Source organism: Diabrotica virgifera, chromosome 3 (genome assembly GCF_917563875.1).
Source record: "Diabrotica virgifera virgifera chromosome 3, PGI_DIABVI_V3a".
Lineage (NCBI taxonomy): Eukaryota > Metazoa > Arthropoda > Insecta > Coleoptera > Chrysomelidae > Diabrotica > Diabrotica virgifera.
Genome location: NC_065445.1, coordinates 175,006,630 through 175,031,151, shown reverse-complemented (window position 1 = coordinate 175,031,151; position 24,522 = coordinate 175,006,630). Strand labels below are relative to the sequence as shown.

The window sequence follows — 24,522 nt, the reverse complement described above, 5'->3', positions numbered from 1 at the left end:
AAAAGTTTATTATTTTTAAACATATTCAATTGTTTAAACAATATTTCACAAACAATAATAAAATTAGTTTGATTTTTGTGGAATTAAAATATTAAAATACAACAAAATATAGAGTAAGAAAGTAATATATTAGATAAAGATTAGAAGAAATTTTTGTGGAAATCAACCTGTGTGAATCGAACACAGCTGTCCTGCGCGTAGCACCAAAAATTATTGTTTATTTCAAAAATTTTCTGACGCCGTGGTAATTAATCGATTTTAATTTTGAAAATTGCAAATGAAAGGTAGAGTACATTTCTATAAGCAAAAAAAAATTCAACTTGCTATCTGCTTTACTTTCAGTCCTGTAACATTTTGAAAAAATGAATTTTTTTTGCGAAAGCTGTATTGCAAAATTTATTTTGCAAAATCTATTGAACCGATCTTAATGAAATTTACAGTATTGTTTTACTGTATGATAAAGTTTTTCAGGGAGAAATATGAAGCTCCAAAGTGTAGCATAAATGGTTGAAAAACGTAAAATGCGAATACTTGTTTTTGTATGGTTTTTTCGCAATTATTGCTATTTTGCAACTAGGGTTACTATTTTTTAAATTTTTAACCAATTCTATATTGTAGTAAATTGAATTACGCAACTTTTATGTCAGTACAACTTTTCTCGGAAATGAATACTTTTAAAGTTATAATCAAAAAACAAAGAAAAAAATCGAATTTTTCCTTCAATTTTTGACATTTTGATTATTTAAACAATGTTCCGGACCTTTTTGAGAGGGAGGATAACTCAAATATTATTATTTGATTTATTTTCAAGCAATTTCTGCAAAAAAATTTGAGTCACCTCTCAACGTCCATCTCAAAACAGATCCGCCCTGGACTACTATATATACTTATTTTTACAATAGTTATTGCGAAATTAATTTTTTTGAAATTTCAACCTTTTTCGCAATTATATTAGGTAACAATAAATGAGTGTATTTTAAAGCTTTTTCCATTCTCTAGAAGATGTTTGTACTAAAAAAACCATAAGTCTGACTGTTTCCATTAATTTGCAAAAAAAAGGAAAAAAGACCGTTTTTGACACTAAATGTTTATAAATAAAAATGGCCGCCAGATCCTACGCAGGAAATAGTTACAATTTGTCCTTACAGGTATTGTATTACCTGTCGAAAAAACATTTCAGTACCCTGGCTATTGAAGTGTCATGGAAAAAACTTATTACCCTGGACTATTCCGTGCATATTTCCCAAATATGCAGAGAAATAGAAGAACATGGGGTTCAAAATGAACCGAGAGATTTATTTCAAAAGATCAAACTCCTTACCAAAGAGTTTAAAACTCAAGCGTGGTCTGTGACGGCTAAGGAAAGTAATATGAAGACCTATCATAGAACTCATTTTGTCGGAATTTTTTTCAAATTATGTATTTTTTTAAATTTTAATACAAAAATCTTTAAGGAAGTTAAGATACGTGTCTTTCGCAAGCAGAAGGAAAACCATAGTATATATGGTCCAAACTTACCTTGAACTGCCTTTTCTCGATCGTACTGGTGGGCTAGGAGGAAGTGGTGGTAATTTTTTACTGAAGCTGTGCCTTGATACAGGTTGTCCCATAAGTCTATCTATACTGGAATCTCCTGAGTCGGCCGATGAAGGAGGGGAGATGCCACTTGCATCACTGCTGCTTAAATCAGCTGTCGGAAGCCTTCTGTAAATGTATATATAAATAAAAACTTTTTTAATTTGTGACTTTGTTGGTCTGTTATAAATAAAACAGTTTATTATTTCTTAAAGGTTTCAGCTATTCGCGATCTTCAATAAGGACTTTAATAATTATACATCATCATCACGTAGCGCTACATCCCCTGGGTGGGCCCTGGCTGACTGTACAACTTTCTTTCAATTTGTTCGGTCTTCCATCAACCCAAGGTGATAATTATACAGGGTGTAACGTCTATGTGGTTTTATGGCCGTCAACGAAGTTAATATGTTAGTCGTCGGATTTCCAAGTTTTTTACGCGTAATCCGATATCTTTTCGTCTGGGGCTGGTAATTAAATTTTTTATGACACGCGATAAGGCTGAACCACTCCGGTATACCTTCGGAACACTTTTGAGAATAGTGATAAAGATTAATGAGTTTATTTTTCTCTTCGATGTTAAAATTTTTAATAGACGATAGGAACAGATTCGAAGAAATATTTTAACGTTTTTGGTTTTTCGGGGCAGTGTGCTGTGACAACCGTCGAGGAAGGACGATTTGAATTTTTTTCTTGGCGTGTGTGTGTGAGCGACGAGCGAACGAGGAGCATTTTCAAGTTACGGGTTAATTCTTTGCGGAAAGAGTGCGATCGGGTGCGAATTTTTCAATAGTGATCCGCGGAGAAAAATACGAATTCGCGTAATACCGTACTAACAATGTCCGAAGTTGTCGTCTAGAGTGTAGGATTGGAACAATAAATGACGGGCTAGCTGGGACCCGGGTGCAGTGACACAGTGACGGATACTGCAGGTTTTGTCTCATCGCAGGGCACATCAACCGGTTCGTGTACTTGCTGAGACTTCGGAAGCCGTAGCTGTAAGGTAATTGACTTTTCTTATTTTCTTACGTAGGACTTTAGAACACTATAGCCGGTTCAGTACAATGGTAGCAGCGGTAGTGGGGTAGATTAGTTGTCGTGGACATTGGGCTGTCTACTTGGGGTATAGGTGCGACTAGAAATAAGCGAAAAGCACGGTGCCGACGGGTGTAAGACTGGAGTTTTGTTTTGCCTCTTAATAAACCACGACGGAAGTTGCTGACGAGGTAGATAGATTGAAACAAGAGTTAGAAAAGGCGAGAGGGGAATTATGCAAGTTACAAGATGAGAGACAGAGGGTCGCACAAAACGAACTGAACTATTTGAGGAAGGAGATGGAAGAACTGAGAATAGTCGGAAGTAGGAGGGCGGAAATGATAGGGGCTAGAGAGGTGAATGAATGCTGTGGTAGCGAAGGAGAGATGAGTGTAGAGGAGTTTGTTGAGAGAGTAGAGATGTTGCAGCAAATTAATGGGTGGACTAAGCAGAACACAGCTGATTTGGTGAGACGAAGGATAATTGGCGAGGCGACAGAATTTTTACGAAATGCGACGAGTCAGAAGCAAGAGGGATGGACATGGAAGGAGATAAAAGGGCTGCTATTGCAGCGGTTGCAGAAAGACAGAGTGGATGAAATGGCGAAACTAATGAACATCCGACGGAAGGAGGGGGAAAATTATGGGAGATTCGCTGATAGGTGTAGAACAGCGGCGCGCTATGTTGTAAAAGAATATGAGAAAGAAGAGGAAAAGAGATTACAATTTAGATTACTAAATTGTAAGATATTCTATGTAATACTAAAAGGTTGTCTTGGTTTAATCCTTTATTTAACTTCCAGAGATAAATCGATTTTATCAATTGCAAATTTTTAATACTGGTCATATGCTTTTGTTTTGGGTAGGTCAACGGTCTTTTAATTGCATATTTTTTTTATCTTTGATTTGAAGCACTTTTGACACATGATCGTTAAATTATGAGGTATTCTAGTACTAAAAGTCACTCTTGCTTTATGTCGGTAAAACACCCCGTTTTTTTTTAATTTTTTTTCTTTCTTCAAATTCCGAAAACGAAAAAATTTCAAATAAATCTTTCTAGAAACGGTGCATCCTACCGGATTAAACCAAGAGCACCTTTTTGGTACTAAAATACCTCACAATTTAATAATCCATTATCAAAAATGCTTATTATTAATAATCCATTATCAAAAGTTAAGCACAAAAAAGTTATGCGATAAAATAACTGTTGCCCTACCCACAACGGGCGCCTATGACCGGTACTAGAAATTCGTAATTGATGAAATCGATTTATCTCTGGAAGATAAATAAGCGTAGCAGTTTTCGTTTTTCTAAATAGCAGCGTTCGGAAGCTATTAAGAAAGACTAATTAGGTACAAGGCGCCATCTTCAAAGAGCTATATAGCTCACTTAGCAAGCATTTCGGACTAGGTGAATAGGACTTTTCATCAATTGTCATTTGTTTCGAGCTTCATTATACACAGATTATACAAAATATGGCAGAATCTCGAAACAAATGACTGTGAATGAAAAGCTCTATTAGGTTAACTAGTCGTAAAATTATCTGAGGAATCTTCGGACTTCGTTTGTCAGTAGAGTTTTTGGAAACGTTGTGTAACATGTTACATTACATTATACATTATATATTTTTACACATACACACTTTAAATTTACATCTGCACTTGTTGTTTATCTGTGATGGAATGCTAGTGATAATTAAGTCTTAGGATACATGGCAGAATTCAAAATGTGGCCGGTTCAGTGTCGTAGGTACTTAAAATATCTACCAGTGGTTTATTTAAGATAAAAAAATCAATTTATTAAATTGTGATATATTGAAGAGACCCTTGATGCCGATCTTGTTATTTATAAAATTTTGGTCTTTCTTTATGTGGAATCATCTCCAATATACATCCTTTTTATAGTTGGGTTCTTTTTAGAAAATATTTACATTTTCAAAGATATTGCGCTAGCATTCCGTCACAGATTACCAAGAAGTGCAAATATAAATTTAAAGTGTTTGTGTGTATATAATATAATGTAATGTTCTATATAATTATTAAACTGCTCATTGAAAATGGTAAATAACCGACACGTTTAAGCAATAATAAACGAATAAACTGACGAAATGCGACGAAACGCGTAGTAGCATAGTAGTCTGATCTACCTTATCAATATTATACATCTATTTAATGCCAAGATGATAATTATCACTCAATGATGTGTATCCAGGAAGTAGAAAGTCTTCCTACTATACCTATATGGAATCACACAGTAACGAATAATGAGAAAGTTAAAATTAGCTCACGAACAGATAGTATTCTAAAGAATACTAAAGTAAATGAAAAGTGGTGATTCATATCAATCAGGGTAACATGAAGCGTTTTATTTTGTATAAAGTTACTTACATTTTTCCAATTGGTGGTAGAATATCCGTTGGAGTGAATGCAGATGCAGTTTGCGGCATTCCAAAATCACTGTAAGTTGACGCGTGAATTTCTTGTTGATAAAGTTGATATAACTCCTGTAAATCTTGTGGTAGAATCATCTTCTTATCTAAAAAAATTAATTGGCACATTGAAATCATAGACATAATACGGATAGACAAGGTAACTGACCAACATTCCGTAACGCGCGGGCAGTCGATCGGTGGTCTGTCTATCTCTTTTTACTAAGCGATCCCGCTGATGTGACAGACAAAGATGGCTAGACCACTCAAAGGGAATATTGACCAATGACGTGCTTGATATTGGCGTTACACCTCGATGCACGGAACGGCCTATACCTTGCCTGGTCTATCATTTATTATGTCTGTGGTTATAATGCAATAAAAATAAAGTAATAATCACTGTAAATAAATAATAATATACGCTTGTTCAATTGAAACCCATCTTTGATCAGGTTAGCTTTGAAAACAATTGTCATCACTCAATTGCAGGGGCGTCATTTGACAGGGTCAGGAGGGCATTTCGGGGTCAGGGGACCCCGAAAATGACTCAAATTTACAAAAAATACATCAATTTTATTACTGTAGTATTGTATATATTATAATGCTTGCCCCCCAATCAAAATTTCAAATGACGCCCCTGCTCAATTGACGTTCTGGAATGTTAGTTATGTTTGTAAACGTCGCATTGATGAGTTCCTGTCATTTGTATTTGTCTGCGATTGTAGGTATTGTAACTTAAACATGGCGTTTGTTGTTAACAATCCGTCCAAATATAATCAGCTTGCGATCACATAGTTCAACCTTCTACAGGTAAGGTCATGTTAATTTTTTTTTTCAAGCATAAAGACCTGTTGCTTATAGAGTTTACAGAAACTAGAGTGCATATCAACAAAAACCTGTATAATGAAACTTTGACAAAATTCATCAAACCATATGACGAAAATGTCCACTGAAGTTCTTACGTAATGTCATTCTTCTGCACGACAGTATAATCGACCTTATGTCGTCAAAGTAGTAAAAGGAAATCTACAACGAAAGAAACAGAGGATATTACATCATCCACGCTATAGCTCCAATTATTGCGCTGTGATTTTCAAATCTTCGGGTCCCCGAAAATGGGCGTTAAAAACTAATCGTTTTCAGTTGGACAAAGAAATACAAAATGATGTAAAAAAAACTCTTCGAGCTACAGCTACCACGACAGGACATGAATTCAACCTATACACCAACATAAATGTAGAACAATTTCTGAAAAATCAATAAACAGAAGAAAGTAATATAAAGAAGGAAACCAATACAAACTTTTTGAGAAAATGAACAAAACTGTCTAGAAAATAAATAAGAAAATATCGAAAATATAAATTTTACCTTCCATTATCTGCCGCTGTCTTGTGATTATCTCCTCACAAATCTGTCGTTGCCTATCATATCGTAAAATTAAAAGATCTCTTCTTCTTAGTTCATGTTGTCTGACAAGTCTCTCTGATTGAAGCGCCATCTTATCAGCTTCTAATTCATGTACTCTACACATCAGAGCTAGAATTTCCCTTTCATCATCAGATGATAATAGTGTAGGAAGTTGCTAAAATAATTAGTTATTTTTAATTTTACACAGGGTATATTTCATACTAGTGGCGTCATCCATCTGAGCATGATGACGTAATCGATGACTTTTTAAATGGGAATAGGGGTCATGTGGTAGCTCATTTGAAAAAGGGTGTTTAATTCTCTATTCAGTAAGAATATCATTATTTATACAGGATGACCAAAACAGTAATTTTTGAATTAAATAATTAATTTACGCAAAAAGAAGAATTTATGTAATTTATTTAACTTAAAATACATTCTACTGCTGTCAGAAAGTAAAAAAAATGTTTGTTTCACAGATAAACCTTATAACAGCCACCTGAATATTGGCTAACAACCTCCCGGACTATCATTTTCTACAAGTAAAACAACCGTCGATTATTCCCGCCCGGAGCCAGTTGAATCGAGGTCACCGAGGAAGATAGTTCTCCCGGCGTTTTTATTGTACCTTTTCAACTTATGTGTTACCTAACTACACGTTGTTAGCTTTATTTCAATATAATCTAAATCACTAAGTGTCTTCGTAATTTTCGTGTACCCACAACCCCTTATAATCTCCCTTATAATCTGGCGCCCAAGGTAGGGCGGAATAAATACGTTGAACTTGGTGCATATGTGTCGAATCAGTTTCGCGGGTTTTTTACCGGCATATTCGTCGTTACATACCGTAGGACCTGTCTGCTATTTTTCGCAACCTACGTACAAGTGGAAAGTTTTAGTGTCTGGCGTGAGATATCACCGAGAACCAGTGGAATTATTCGCGGGACAGTGAAAATTCCAACAGTGTTCCGCGGGTTTTTTCGCCGGCGTACTAGTTTTCTCGCGGGCTTTTACCAGCGTTACATACAGTAGGATCTGTCTGCTATTTCGCAAACCTACAAGTTTAGTGTTTCTTGTGTGAGTTTTATCACCGGAGACCATTTCGAACTGTTCGCGGAACAATAATTAAAATTCCAAGGTAAAAGTTTGGCGCGGGTTCAGCCTGGCATTTTTTCCGGCGGGCGTAATTTCGGCCGGTAATCCCTTGGCCTACCTGCATAAATCAAGGGGTACCATTTATGACAGGGGTAATTTCGGCCGAGGGGTTGATGTTTACGATGAGATTAAAATATTGGTAATTACACTCCTGGGGTACTCTACACTCTAATACCCGAAAGTTAGGTTTTGACGAAGGGTTAGGTCTTCCTCCTTTGAAAATTGTACTGTGTAATATATAATATAATATATTAAAATTAGCAAAATTTCGGTTCAAAACGAATAAGAAGTAAATAAAACTTAGACACCCTGTTGAGAACTTAAGTTATAGAAATAAGTTGATGTAATAATTTTATTGAAATAAAGAAATATTTTAATATTAAGCATTCTGTTATTTTATTTGATTTGCGGCCGAAAATACCTATGAGATAAGGAAGCAACTTAAAACCTCCGGCCGAATTTACCTACCGGCTTTTAGTACCTGCCCTTTTTCCGGCCGAAATTACATCCGCCCATTTTTTCGTGTCGGATTTCGCAAATCCCTGCTTTTGTATACAGTGAGGTTAATTTTGTATACAGTGTGCTTCAAAATTTGTCAGTGACAAAAACAAGATTTCGTTATGGAATCTAGGAATATGACAGTAAGCTAAACTGTTACAAACTGTTCGCGGAACAATAATTAAAATTCCAAGGTAAAAGTTTGGCGCGGGTTCAGCCTGGCATTTTTTCGTGTCGGATTTCGCAAATCCCTGCTTTTGTATACAGTGAGGTTAATTTTGTATACAGTGTGCTTCAAAATTTGTCAGTGACAAAAACAAGATTTGGTTATGGAATCTAGGAATATGACAGTAAGCTAAACTGTTACAAACCGTAAGTTTTTATTATATTTTTACTTGTCTCAATCTGGCAAGTCATTCCTATAATCTCAGATCCAAAGATAAGATGGTCAATACGAATCCAGGTACGGGTTCGTCAGATAATACTGCTCCAATTTCGCTTTCGCAAGATAGGACGGCTAATGTTGCTCCAGTCACGCTCTCACAAGAACAATTTCAAGAACTTTTAACTCGTCTTGCTAGTGTTAATGTCCAGCGCGATATTTTTCCAAATGTACAGAGCGGTAACTTTGCAAGATGCAATTCGCGATTTAACGGTAGTTCGGAGACCGATGTGAACGCTTTTATCGATGCCATCGTGGTATACAAACACTGTACGGGAATCTCTGATGAAAATGCCTTCCTCGGATTACCAATGCTCCTCGACGGATTTGCCGCAATGTGGTATCGTGGAGTTAGAGCTACTCTAACTGACTGGGATTCAGCTACTGATTTATTACGCTCAACTTTTGGTCGGATTAAACCTCCTCATCGAGTATACCGTGAATTATTCAGTAATGAACAAGACACTAAGCTTAAAACCGACATTTTTATATGTAAGGCTAGGTCAATTTTAGCGCAACTGCCTGCCGGTACGTTGACAGAGGCAATACAACTTGATATGGTGTATGGACTTTTGAATCGCAGAATTCGGGAAAAGGTTCCTCGCGATAAAATACAAACTTTTAGTGAACTTCTCACTCATGCGCGATTAGTCGAAGAAAAATCCGTTAACATCCCCGAAAACAAAGTTGCTAGCGAACAAAAACTCCCGTCTGAGAAAAAACTTAGGTGCGCGTATTGTAAATATACAGAATATGTCATCGAAGACTGTCGTAAATTAGCGAACAGTAGAAATAAATCTACTAGCGCTGCCCCTTCGGTTAAAACGGACTTTGTTGATAAAAAGGAGCCTGCTTGTAATAATAATTTTACGTCTTCCAGCATTACATGCTATGGCTGTGGGAAGCCTGGTTATATTAAAAGTAATTGTCCAGATTGTAAAATCAAAACAGCTGACGCTCGCGTTGCAGATTTTATGTACAATAATTTCGATGAAAATTTAACCATGGTCAGACCGTTAGTTTCGATTGGTATTTGTGATTTTAATGGTTACGTTTATATAGACACCGGGGCCAAAACCAGCGTTGCTGGATCTTCTCTTGCTAAATTAGCTAAATTATTATTGCAGGATAACGTACCCTATACTGAAGATATCATGTTAATGACATAAGTAGATGGTCTACAACGTCGCGTAAATGTGAATATTTCCGAAGTAGATGTTAAGTTACAACACAAAACTATTCGTACGCATTTTATATCTGTCCCAGACCATGAAAACCGTCGAACCTTGCTCGGGTGCGACTTTATTCAACAAGCAAACATAATTTTGGACTTTCCTAGTAATCAGTATTATTTTGGTGAATACCCACAACTCACTTTTATTTTTGACACTGATCTAGATCCTTTATGTTCTGTGAATAATGTAAAATTTGAAAACATGAAACTACGAGACGATGAAGCCCTTGTTCTTAAGCACGAACAAAAAAGTACGCTTAACGCTCTTTTGCATGAGTTTAGCAAGGTTTTTGAGCAAAACGATGAACCTACACCTTATGCAGTACACTCCATCGTACTGTTAGATGAAATTCCAATAGCATAACCTCCCTACAGGATGTCCGAGTCCAAGAAAAATCAACTTAGGGAAGAACTAGACAAATTATTAGCGAGTGGCAACATTGAAGAATGCGAGTCTCTGTACGCTGCTCCAGTCGTACTCGTTCCGAAGAAAAACAATAGTATTCGTCTCACTGTTGACTACAGAGCCTTAAATGCAGTCACACGGGCAGACCGGTATCCCATTCCAAGGATAGACGACCTTTTACATGCCGCCAAGAAGACAGGACAACTCTTGATCTTAGTAGTGGTTACCATTTGGTTAGCGTCAAAGAGAGTGATAGAGACAAAACTGCGTTTGTGACACCTTTTGGTACATTTAGGTATACATGCATGCCTTTTGGTCTCCGTAATGCGCCATCTACTTTTCAGCGTCTGATTGACCGCTTCAGATCAGGCCTGCAAGACGTCTTTTTACTTGCATATCTTGATGACCTAACAGTTATTTCGTCCAGTTTTGAAGAACACTTGGGATACCTGAAGAAGGGATTCGAAAGGCCGATCGTATATAAACTCACGCTAAATCGGGAGAAATGCTCGTTTGTATGTGAAATAGTGCACTACTTAGGCCACATCATTACCCTCGCAGGTATTTCACCGAATAACGAAAAAGTAGCTGCCATACTCAACATGCCGCCTCCTAATAACGTGAAACAACTCTTAAGTTTTTTACAAACTTGCTCATGGTACAGGCGTTTCATAGAAAATTTCGCGAAAATTTCAAAGCCGTTAAGCACTCTGACAAAGAAGAACTTTAAATGAACCTGGGGCCATAAGCAACAAGAAGCTTTTGAAACACTTAAAACTCTACTGTGTTCGCCTCCAATTTTAAGACAAGCGGATAGCAGACTACCCTATATATTGCGCACAGATTCTAGTGGTTATGCAATCGGTGCATGTTTGGAATATGCATCTAGACTTTTAACTTCCGCAGAGCAAAACTACAGCACAACGGAACGTGAAGCCCTTGCTGTTGTGTGGGCTGTAAAAAAATTCAGAAGTTACCTCGAAGACGCTACCAACATTGTTGTTCAGAGCGACCATCAGCCTCTCAAATGGCTGATGTCTATTAAATCACCAACCGGACGCCTCGCTAGATGGGCTCTAGAACTAATGCCTTATGATCTGCGCATAGAGTATATTGTTGGTAAGAAAAATGTGGTTGCCGATACACTTTCGCGGCCACCACGCAACGAAACCGAAGAAACAGTAGAAGTAAGCTATGTTGTAGCCGATTTTCCTACACTTAGCGCTGCCGATTTTCGACAAGAGCAGGTATCTGACCCTGATGTCGAGAAAATAATAAAAGGGCTTGAAGACCCTAACGAGACTCTGTCGAATACAAAAAGTGGGTGGAGAGAGGATATGTGATGTCATATGGACTTTTGTACCGCTACACCCCAGACATTGAAGAAGACGAGCCACAACTTGTAGTAGCTAGTGCTCGTATTCCACAAATTTTAAAACAATACCATGATGCTGATACAGCTGGTCATTGTGGTGTCGAACGCACATATCGGCACATCGCTAAAAGATATTTTTGGCCTGGTATGCGCAGAACAATAGCTGGTTACTTACGTAACTGTGTAGACTGCCAGAAATTTAAGCCTACCAACTTAAAACCTGCAGGCCTACTACAGACGCCTATACAGTCTCAACGCTTCGAAGTACTTAGCATGGACTTGTTTGGATCATTACCAGAAACTACAGATGGTTACTACTGGGTATTTATAGTTGAAGATAAGTGTCTAATCGACGAGGTCATACTGAGGTACGGATTGCCTCGACGGGTAATAAGTGACAATGGCGTACAATTCGCCGGATTCGTAATGCAAACGGTCGCAGAGTGTTTCGGTTTCAAACAATCGCTGATTTCTGTGTACCACCCTGCGTCAAATCCTGTTGAGCGTAAAAACCGCGACATGAAAACCCAACTAGCTATCTTATCTAAAGATGATCATACGATTTGGTCAGATAAACTCTCCGCCGTACGTTTCGCAATGAACTCTGCCAAGTGTGAATCCACCGGTTTTTCGCCGGCCTATCTAACATTCGGACGCGAGTTACGCACTTCGGATGATACCAATAGAGACTTTTGTGCAATAGTGCAGACTGAAAACTTTGTGCTGCAAATCACTCCGTATTTGCTTACCCTTAGTGATACGTTACGCGCCGCGCGCGAAAAGCACGAACTAACCCAGGACCGTAGAAACTCGTAACAGAACTCTCATCATCGTGATGTCGCTTTTAATGTGGGTGATCAAGTTCTCGCAGACACTCGCGTTCTAAGTAACGCAAGCAAGATGCGTACATCTAAATTTGTACCGCGTCGTGATGGACCTTATCGCATTCTTCGCATAGTGACTCGTACCACCTACGAAATCAATCGCTTCTGTCAGCAACCCAGATGTACCTGTCGGAAAGTACCATGTATCTGCTCTGACACCCTATCGTGCAGACCCTGAAAAAGCCCCTCAAGAGCCCATTAGTCCCATCCGTAGAAGAGGACGCCCTAAGAAGAATACCACCACCAGATAGATTCTTGCCCCACATTCGAGACGATTATGTGGTGCAAAGGGGAGACTATAACAGCCACCTGTATATTGGCTATCAACCTCCCGGACTATCATGTTCTACAAGTAAAACAACCGTCGATTATTTCCGCCAGGAGCCAGTTGAATCGAGGTCACCGAGGAAGATAGTTCTCCCGGCGTTTTTATTGTACCTTTTCAACTCATGTATTACCTAATTACACTAGTTTTATTTCAATATAATCTAAATCACTAAGTATCTTCGTAATTTCAGTGTACCCACAACCCCTTATAATCTCCCTTATAACCTTACTTTTCGCTTTAATTAAATCACAAACAGCCTCCCACCTACCTCTTGGCAGATTGAACATTTAATTTAAGCGAGTTTATTTGCCAAATAAACATTTTTTTCTATTTTCTCACAGCAATATAATGTATGTGGAGTAAAATAAATTACATACATTCTTCTTTTTGCGTCAAATAATTTAATTCAAAAATTATTTTTTTGGCCACCCTGTGTAAATAATGATATTATTCTTTATATTACTGGATATAGAATTGATCACCCTTTTAAATGAGCTACCACACGACCCCTATTTCCATTTAAAAAATCATCGATTACGTCATCACTCCGAGATGGATGACGTCACTAGTATGAAGTAATATATCAAAAAATTGTAATTTAAAAATACAGTTGAGTCCCTGAATCTTTACCCGTGCGTCATCATTTAAATCATACGAAATAAGTCGATGGTAAGTCGGAAATTGAAATTCAATATAATTTCAAAATTAAAGTCATTAAATTGTCTGCTCAAAAAAAGGAAGCAAACCATTAAACTTAGTTTTTTGTGCTCTTTTCAAATATGCAAACAGATTTTGAAAATATCAATATACGGAGTGTTTTTTCAAGGTCACAATAAATTTATAATTTTTTTTAACCCAAACCTGGATTTTTCCTTGGGTTAGTGGTTGGGTGGTTTGGGTTCTAAATGACACGTATGTGTACCAAATATCAAAAATATATACAAGGTGGTTCTAAAGTTATGGGTACAAAAATAATAGGCAAAATCAGTAAAAACCCTGTAACTCGGTTATAAAAATCGGTGAGGCAATAAATGTAGTACCTATATCTAAAACGGCTTCAGTGCCGTTCACCTCTTCACTATTCAAGTATTTCTGTTTCCCAATGAAACACCCTGTATAAATAGTTTTCTATTAATGATATAAGTTTTAAGATAATAAAGCTTACGTCTTCCAAAGTAACACCTCGTTGTCTACAAACTTCCAGTTTCTGTTCTATGTGACTTCTTAGCTCCGACCATCGTTCCTGTTCTCTTTCAATATCTGCCAGTTCACTCCAAGCCTGTTGAATGGCCGATTCTCCTTCGGCGTCAAGATCTGTGTCAAATGTATCATCATTTTCATATCCAGCTGATCGAAAGCCATCTGCCGTGTAGGTTCTTCTTCTATAAGTTTGAAAATGGACTTGTTAAGAATATAATTAAATACACAGTCATAATTGTAAAATATCTTTAAAAGATCATATATCATAAGATCAGAAAAGATACAAAAATAGACAATACAGAGTATTTGTGTTAATACTTTTTAATGTTTATTATGTAATATATCTATTATGGCATAACAAACATATTTTATTTATGAATTAGTGACATGACGAGATTGTGACCAGCGGCATATATCTCTATAGGATTAATATTAAATGACTGTATGTACATGTACACATAATAACTTAGCTATACCTACTATAATAATTATTATGTACCTATTAATACTGTTACAATTATTGTAACAATATTAATGTTTGTGCGCTAAATCTAATGGTGTCTGTCTTTTTAATCGTTTTGTTTCTTGACTGTTGTCCAACAAATTAATTCCAAGGACGTTCGCGTGGCTTTCAAGACGTACGGTGTATTTTTCACTTAACTCCACTGTAACTTCACTGACTTAGTTTCCATATCACTGTAAATAACCCTGTTAGTAACAAACCACGGATTATCGATTATTGAACGTAACACCTTTTACTGGAATCTCTCAATAATTATGGATATATTTGACTTAAATGTCCAAACTGATTTGAATATTGTATTGTAGACAAGCAGTTTATTTCTTGTCATGAGCTTAGCATTATGCCCTAGAAGCTAACACTGTTTATTAAATTTTATGCCCTGTTGTTTCCGTTTGTTCCATAACAAAGGGTCCTGCAGGTTAATCCTATGTCCAAGTGCATGTCCATTCTAGGTATTTTACGGAGGTAACTCAGGAAATTACCTCATTATTAATTGTTACTGTTGGTAATTTACTGTGACATTTTGTAAAAACAATATAGTTTGATTTTTGTTCATTTAATTTAATTCTCTCATTTAGTGCCACTGTTTTTATTCGATTTAATGATCTGGATCTGCAGTTTTACAGCAGCTTCGACAAGATTTTTGTGTACTGCTAGGCATAGGCGTAACCAGGGGGGGGTTTTGGGGGTTGTAACCCCCCCCATTGGGATGTACTTTGAGCTCTATACGCTTAACACCATAGCCCTCAGAGACCTTCCAGTAGTTGTAACCCCCCCCTTAGGATCATCCTGGTTACGCCTATGCTGCTAGGATTGAAGTATCGCTTGCAAAGGTGGTGATAATTTTTTAGTTATTCATTTTATCATTTTTTACCATTACCGGCTTAAAACAACTTGACTGTTGTGTTGGCAGTTTTCAAATAATCGTCTCAAATATTTTATTTCTAACGTCTCTATATTATTATTTTACCCTTTATAATCTACTGCTCTTACTGTTTATTTACTGCATCAAAGCAACCTAACAATAATTGCCCACGAAAATGCAAAAATACAGTGTTTTCTTGACAGGCACTGTAACTACTATCTAGTAATTGTTTTAAATTTCATTAAAGTCTGTAATATTTAAAACTAGGGTGACCGTTCTTGGGCGATTTCACCAAATTTTTGTACATTAGTGCATTCACCAAATTTTTGTACATTAGTGCATTCACCAAATTTTTGTACAATAATGCATTCACCAAATTTTTGTACAATAATGCATTCACCATTTTGTGAATTACCAAATTTTGCTACCGTGAGTGGTTTAGATGACCTTTTAATGTAATGATTTTGATTACCACAAACTCAAAAAAAAGTTATGTTAAAAAACAAAATATCTTAAAAAATATTAGAATTACCTCATGCTTTGTTGTGTTCTGGCTCTAGATTCGTTAAGGCTATTTTTATATAATTTATTATTTCTCGACTCCCAGTGGGATATTATCATATGTTGCCTTTCTGATTCCATGCCTAAACTTAGAAGATGTGAATCAATTTCCATTAACTTTCTTCTTAATTTCATTTGCGTCTTAAATGTCTCCACTATTTGTTCTCGAAGTTGCTGCACCTTAAACAACAATATATATATTACTAATGGTAGGGTAGCCCAAGCGGGGATATTGTGCGTTACTTGACCGCGTCAGAAAATCACATAGGGAGAAACTTTGTACCCTTACTATATAAATGGACTCTTACTATAGGGCGTGCGTTGTGGGTAGCCTGTAAAAAATCTATTCCTAGAAAAACTCGAAAACGTCAGCTTAAGACGAGGTAAGTTAAGTACATGAAGAACAGTGTATATTTCAAAAATATGACGATTTGAGCGGGGCATAAGGAAATGGGCGAGTCGCAAAGCTTCAAAAAAGCAAATATTTTGCGAAATAAACATCAGATCGAAAAACTGAAAAATGTATGTTCAATATTTTTCAAAATTTATCAAATGACACCAAGCAACTCCCACGGAGGTTACTTGTTCGAAACTCTCACAAAATATTCATAAAATTCAAAGAAGTACGTTCCTTATTTATGTTATCGTTCATATGCGGCATCTCCCATCTCTGGTAACGTCAAAGTGACAATCATAGAACAGAAATATATCTCCCGTAAAAGAAGGTCAAAAATTATCTCGTTGAAGAAAAAATTAGAACAGTAGCCCCAGAAGAGACAAGTATGTGTCTCACTCCTCGTATAATATAGTGATAGTGGATACATATATCAGAAGACTCAAATACTCTCTCTCTCGTTAAGTATCACTACGAAAAACGACGTTGAAATTTTAGTCAACTTGGTTCCTCGTAAAATTGGAGTGAAAGATTGCTGCATATCGAGGCAGAGGCAAGAGATATCCAGCTGGTGAGGTAAGGACATATTTATGAGCTCATAAAATAAAGGCCTAACGGACTATTTTCGTGCGCGGAACCATTTAAGAAACAATATCGTAGTTTTCTTTCATTCGTTCATTTTCATTAGTTTTAGTTTTTAATATATATGTATCACCGTTTTTTACTGTTCATAATTATTTATATTTAGGTACACATTATTTTATTTACGTATATATCTTCTTCTTCTTCTTCATCTTTTTTACATAGAGGGAGAATTAGTTATATATGTATATATTTTTCACTTTACTTTAATATTAATTGTTTAATTTAGAATAAATGTGTTAAATTCTCGTCTCGTCAAATTCATTTCTCTAAATTTATCATTTTAAGAAGCAGTCTCGCTGGTACTTTTAGTGGTGTCAGCTAATTACCTTTCTCAGCGAACCAGCACCTATAGAACCTGAGATTGGAACAATTTCATTAAAGTGGGGTCTATTTAACCTCATTACATGGTCCTTCGAGCCGGATCTGAATAGATTTTGGTAATTGCTTATTTTGCTCTTAATTTAACTCATTGAAGATCATATTAATTTTTCTCTTCCATTTTATTAAGTTTCTTTGTTTCTCTTAATATAAATTAACACATTTATTCTAAACCAGGTACTTCTCTGAACTTTAAGAATGGATATTAAAACGGCCAAGGAAAATTGCAAATCCGCGAAAGCGTCTATGACCAGAATTCAGAAATGGGTTAATAGTAAATTAAACTTGGAAACTAATTTATTCATCGTAGAAAATAAAATGTCACTGTTAAAAGATGCCTTTAATAAATTCTCGGCAAATCAAGATATAATAGATTTAGCTACACCTGACACACAAGAACCTGTGGACAGGTCCCTTCAGGAGGATTTGTTTTCTGAGTTATCAGCTCGTCTAGCTGAGAAGATGAATCCTCAGAAGCACAGAGTCGTAATAGATTCAACTCAAGTATTAGTCAATAATAAGACAAGTACGGCACCTAGTGTAAAGTTACCCAATATTTCTATTCAATATTTCTCTGGTAACCCTAGTCAATGGTCAAATTTTTTCGATTTATTTTCTGCCCTTATTATAAATAATAATGAAATTACCGATGTACAACGTTTTATTTATTTAAAGTCATATCTTAAAGGTGAAGCTCTCAAAATGATTAATAATATAACAGTTTCGAATGATAACTTTCATATAGCTTTAAAAACTCTGAAAGATAGATATTCAAACAAGTATAATATCATAAAAGCATTGTTAAACGAATTACTCGATATGAAGTCTCTTAACAGTAATGCAAGCCATATTCAAGTACGCGAATTTTATATTCAAGTAAAAAATACATTGCAAGCTATAAACAATTTAACTCTCTCTGACTCAGAATTATTGCAGTTGATTTTGATTAATTTTATTGATAGACATTTAGACTTTGGTACACGTAGGTTTATAGAATTTGAAAGAAAAGGCGAAAAAATAGACTCTCTGGATGAATACCTTAACTTTATAGATGAAAGATGTTCTCACCTAGAGAATCTAAACATTAAAGAAAGGAATAAATCTCATTATAGAAAGGAGGAAACACACGCCTCATTTCATACAACGGTGGTAAATCGTAAAGCTAGTCCATTTTCGGGATATGTCAATAAATGCTCATTTTGCAATAACACGGGTCACAAAATTTACGCTTGTCACGCATATCAAGCACTCTCAATTCAAGATAGGTTGTCTTTTGTGAAACGATCGAAGCTTTGTATAAATTGTCTAGGACATTCTCATCTAATTGCTAATTGTACTTCGTCTCAGTTATGTGCTTTATGTCATAAAAAACACCACTCGTCCCTACACCATTCGTCCAACAGTGAAGGCAGCAGGAATATGGGAAGTAGAAGAGGCTTCGCTGATGCATCCAGAGGACAATCTCCTACAGTTTCAGCCGACAGTCAGGTACAACGGAGTGCTCCTATTTTAAATGACAATAGAGAAAATTATATTTCTCGAGCAGCGCTAGCTGTTAGCAGACCTCTAGTACAAAAGGGCTCTGTTCTATTGGCCACATGTAAAGTAAAAATAGCAGATGCATTTGACAACTATATCTCGTGTAAAATGCTGATCGATACGGCTAGTCAGCTATCATTGATAAAGAGTAGCTTAGTGGAAAGACTAGGTTTTCAAACGTACTCAAACACAACTAGTGTTCTAGGAGTAGGGTCTCGGGTAGCTAAATCAACAGAAATGGTTGATCTCGTAGTTTATTCAAGTAATACAAAGAATAGTTTAAATATTAATTGTGCAGTATTAGAAAATATCACTTGTGAGTTACCTCAGGTAGAGATTGATATATCCAAGCTCAATATTCCTCTCGAGTATAGATTAGCTGATGATGAGTTTCACGTTAGGTCAGAAATTTCTATTCTCCTCGGAGCAGATTTCTGTTATAAACTTTTCTCGGATGGCATATTTCACCTAGGTAAAGGACTCCCGACTCTTCAAAATACCTTGTTCGGTTGGATTGTTGGTGGTTCTGTTGATAGAAAATATCATCGCCACAAGGATTCTACTAATCCTTCTCGAAATTTGGGTCTAGTGAGTTATGCGTCTTGTGAAGAACAGGACCGACACGTATCGTTGCTAGTGTCAGAGGGAAATGATGAAAGCCTTAACACTCTAGTGGAAAGATTTTGGAAGGCTGAAGAGATACCGATAATCCATACACCCGGGTCTGAAGCTGAAATGGCGGAGCGTATATTTAAAGAAACAACCAAGATATTGCCGGATGGCAGGTATCAAATCTCTATACCCTTTAGTTCTCAAAATGCGACGTCTAAACTAGGCGACTCTTATAGGATTGCGCAGAAAAGGTTTTTAAATGTTGAAAAAAGGCTGATTGCTAATCCCGAAGTATTTGCTCAATACCATTCTATTATAAATGATCATTTGAAGGTAGGAATTTCACAGATAGTCAAAGATCCTCATCCCGTGGTAGGTAAAGATCAACACTTCATTCCTCATTTTAATGTTTCGAAACGGAAACCGGACGGTAGTATAGGTATTCGTGTGGTTTACGATGGTTCTTGTCCTACTTCTAACGGCATTGCTTTAAATGAAGTAATGTTAAATGGTGGCAATTTGCAGCCGTCATTGTTTTCAATTATATGTCGCTTCAGGATGGTTAAGTACGTTCTTACTGCCGATTTAAGTAACATGTGTATGAACATTGCCACTGATCCCACACAACACGCATTATTGCGCATAATATGGCGCAATGATACCTCGGACCCATTGCAGATAATTGAGTATAAAAGGTTGTTATATGGGTTAAAATGCAGTTCGTACATTAGTCAAAGAGTTTTAAAAGATATAGCGGACAATGCCCATGAAATGCCCTTTGCTACCAATGCGATTCTAAATCAGACATACATAGACGATATTTTAGCCGGTACCCAAACGTTAAATGACATGCAAGTGTTGTATGAACAATTGTCGTCTGTTCTGAATGCAGCTTGTTTTTCTCTTCATAAGTTTAACTCAAATTCATCAGAGTTCTTGATGTCTAACAATCTGGTAGCTCGCGATAATGTAGAAATTCACACTAACGAATCTCAAAATAGTAAAGTGTTAGGACTGCATTGGAATCCGCAAGAAGATAGTTTTTATTTTTCTAGTCCTCGTCTTCTAGTTGAAGGTAAGCTTACTAAACGTCGCATATTGTCAATAGTAAGTCAGTGTTTTGATCCAATAGGCATCATTAACCCATTCGTTTTAAAGGGAAAGCTGTTAATGCAAAAATTGTGGAAACTGAAAATTGGATGGGATGACGTCATTACGGACGATTCCATCATTAAGGAGTGGTTAAGGTTGGTCAATGGCTTTGAATCATTGAATATGTGTAGAATTCCGAGATGGTATTTTCATGAACAGTTAATACGAGAACAGGAGCTTCATATTTTCTCAGACGCCAGCAAGGATGCTTATAGTACATGTGCTTATATAAGATCCCTTTATCTAGATGGATCAGTCTCGTCAAGTTTGGCCGCAGCAAAATCTCGGGTAGCTCCTTTAAATGAAATTACAATTCCTCGATTGGAACTAGCAGGACTAGTGTCATCATGAGGAACAGTGAGAGATATGGACTGCTGCAACTGGTCTTGCAGGGAAAAGTAGAGGGAAAGCGAGGACCAGGAAGGCGAAGGATTTCCTGGCTGAAAAATCTACGAACGTGGTTCAACACAACCACTACAAATCTTTTCAGAGCAGCAGTGTGCAAAGTGCAGATTGCCATGATGGTCGCCAACATCCGAAACGGATAGGCACTACAAGAAGAAGAAGAGGACTACTAGTGTTAGCTGCTAGGTTATTTGCAACTCTAAAACAGATTTTTGAGAACGGCTTATCCTTTAGCTCATATCACATATATTCAGACAGCATGATAGTATTAAGTTGGTTAGCCAGTGATTCGTCTAAATGGAAACAGCATGTTGCGAATAGGGTAGCATTAATTAAGGAATTGACTCCAGAGGTACATTTTCATCATGTACCAGGCTCATGCAATCCCGCGGATATAAATTCTCGAGGTTCCTTTCCTCAGGAACTATCAAATAATTCTCTGTGGTTTTATGGTCCTTCTTTCTTACAAGAAAGGATTATTGACTACTCAAATTTAAAATTAATCTTACTAGACTCGTTACCGGAAGAAAAAACGGAACATTCTCGTTCACATCACGTCGCAATAGACGATGTGTTAGACTGGGTTGAGTTTTTCTCGCGATTTTCTGAATATGAAAGACTAGTTAAGGCCGTTAGCTATGTATTTCGGTTCGTTCATAATGCGCGTTTCAAGGGAAGTAATAGTAGCTTGCAGTCAGGCAAGGAAGTAACCGCGGATGAACGACTAAATGCAGAAAATTTTATCGTTAAAAGTCTCCAAAGAAAATATTTCAAAGCTGAATACAAGGTTCTTTTAGACAATCGCACAAGAAGCTCATCACGTATTTGGTCTCTATCTCCCTTCATCGATAATTCACGTGGACTTATATTGGTAGGTGGTCGGTTAAGCTCGTCTGAGCTGTCCTTTAACCATAAACATCCAGTTTTGTTGCCAAAGGACGACCACACAGTCTCGCTTTTAATAAAGTCTGTGCATATATCACTCGGACACGCTGGAATTCAAGCTACTCTAGCTAATATTCGGCAACGGTTTTGGGTAATAAACGGTTTAAATGAGGTCAAAAAGGTTATTCACCGATGTATCCTTTGTCATAGATTTCGAGCAAAATTTGCTACTCAAATGATGGCCGATATGCACAAGGACCGAGTTCAAATTTGTAGACCATTTTCTAAAGTTAGTGTCGACTATGCCGGTTACTTTTTGCTAAAAACATCTAAGTTACGAAAGGCCGCTACTGAAAGGTGCTATATCGCCGTATTTGTTTGTATGGTGACAAAGGCTACACATCTCGAGGTTGTTACCAGCTTGTCAACCGATGCCTATCTGATGGCATTGAAAAGGTTTATAGCACGTAGGGGCAATCCTGCCCTTATATGGAGTGATAATGGTACAAATTTTTCTGGTGCAAGTAACAGATTCGTTGAATTGCACCACTTTTTTGCAAATAATGCAAACTCTAATTGCATCTTGGATTTCTGTGCAACAAATAGAATAGAATTTAAATTTATAGTACCTAAGGCACCACATTGGGCAGGTCTTCAAGAAGCCGCCGTAAAAAGCACGAAACGGCATTTATACCGAATAATGAAAAATCTCACAGTTACGTATGAAGTTTTCTCTACAATCGTGACCCAAATAGAAGGAATTTTAAATTCGCGTCCTCTCTCCCCACTTTCTGATGACCCAAATGATTATGGCTACCTTACCCCTGGGCATTTTCTTATCGGAACTGCTTTAACTGCTCATCCGGAAAGAGATCTCTCGCAACATAATTCGAATAGATTGGATATATATCAGAAAATTTGTCAAGCTCGACAACTCTTTTGGAAAAGGTGGAAGTTAGAATATCTTCATCAACTGCAACATCGACCTAAATGGTGTAAACCTGTTAAAAATATACAGAATAATGATCTAGTTATTTTACGCGACGACGATTCGCCTCCCCTTTGTTGGCCACTTGGACGTGTGATTGAGACATATCCCGGTAAGGATGGATTAGTCCGATCTATTAAGGTTAAAACTTCATCCGGGGAGTATGTTAGGCCCATTACACGTGTTTCACTTCTCCCGATTGATGATTCCAAACTCATGGAAGTTGGAATGTCATAGCCCAGGACATGATAGTCCAGTCATATTTGTAGTAGAAGTATTATGATTTGGTTTACGGTTACATTCTGATCCATCTGGGATCTGGTCCTTCGAGATTTTTTTTTAGTTTATTAATTTATTTAGACATTTTGACAAGACATCGCCTTGTCAAGGCCGGCCAATATGTTCGAAACTCTCACAAAATATTCATAAAATTCAAAGAAGTACGTTCCTTATTTATGTTATCGTTCATATGCGGCATCTCCCATCTCTGGTAACGTCAAAGTGACAATCATAGAACAGAAATATATCTCCCGTAAAAGAAGGTCAAAAATTATCTCGTTGAAGAAAAAATTAGAACAGTAGCCCCAGAAGAGACAAGTATGTGTCTCACTCCTCGTATAATATAGTGATAGTGGATACATATATCAGAAGACTCAAATACTCTCTCTCTCGTTAAGTATCACTACGAAAAACGACGTTGAAATTTTAGTCAACTTGGTTCCTCGTAAAATTGGAGTGAAAGATTGCTGCATATCGAGGCAGAGGCAAGAGATATCCAGCTGGTGAGGTAAGGACATATTTATGAGCTCATAAAATAAAGGCCTAACGGACTATTTTCGTGCGCGGAACCATTTAAGAAACAATATCGTAGTTTTCTTTCATTCGTTCATTTTCATTAGTTTTAGTTTTTAATATATATGTATCACCGTTTTTTACTGTTCATAATTATTTATATTTAGGTACACATTATTTTATTTACGTATATATCTTCTTCTTCTTCTTCATCTTTTTTACATAGAGGGAGAATTAGTTATATATGTATATATTTTTCACTTTACTTTAATATTAATTGTTTAATTTAGAATAAATGTGTTAAATTCTCGTCTCGTCAAATTCATTTCTCTAAATTTATCATTTTAAGAAGCAGTCTCGCTGGTACTTTTAGTGGTGTCAGCTAATTACCTTTCTCAGCGAACCAGCACCTATAGAACCTGAGATTGGAACAATTTCATTAAAGTGTGGTCTATTTAACCTCATTACAAATTATATTTACATTATATTTATATATTTCAAATATACAAATTTACATTATATTTCAAAAATATGACGATTTGAGCGGGGCATAAGGAAATGGGCGAGTCGCAAAGCTTCAAAAAAGCAAATATTTTGCGAAATAAACATCAGATCGAAAAACTGAAAAATGTATGTTCAATATTTTTCAAAATCTATCAAATGACACCAAGCAACTCCCACGGAGGTTACTTTAAAATCTTAAAAAGAACCCTCCATTTTTTTATTGTAGATTTGGATGCTCATAAAAATAAGTAACTTATATTCGAGATATTTTTTTGAATTATGGATAGATGGCGATATAATCGGAAAAAAAGAT

The 24,522-nt window shown here is 36.5% G+C and overlaps 1 protein-coding gene across 1 annotated transcript in view; it reads right to left on the bottom strand.

Moving 5' to 3' along the window:
- The window catches only part of LOC126881401 (kinesin-like protein KIF19), a 676,869-nt gene that overhangs the window by 7,065 nt on the left and 645,282 nt on the right, over positions 1 to 24,522 (bottom strand). Inside the window, exons 8-12 of the mRNA XM_050645662.1 lie at positions 15,887 to 16,095; positions 13,932 to 14,148; positions 6,406 to 6,619; positions 4,997 to 5,144; positions 1,519 to 1,704 (exon numbers count right to left, since the gene is read on the bottom strand). Coding sequence (XP_050501619.1) covers positions 1,519 to 1,704; positions 4,997 to 5,144; positions 6,406 to 6,619; positions 13,932 to 14,148; positions 15,887 to 16,095 — 974 coding nt within the window. The remainder of the gene's footprint in view (positions 1 to 1,518; positions 1,705 to 4,996; positions 5,145 to 6,405; positions 6,620 to 13,931; positions 14,149 to 15,886; positions 16,096 to 24,522) is intronic.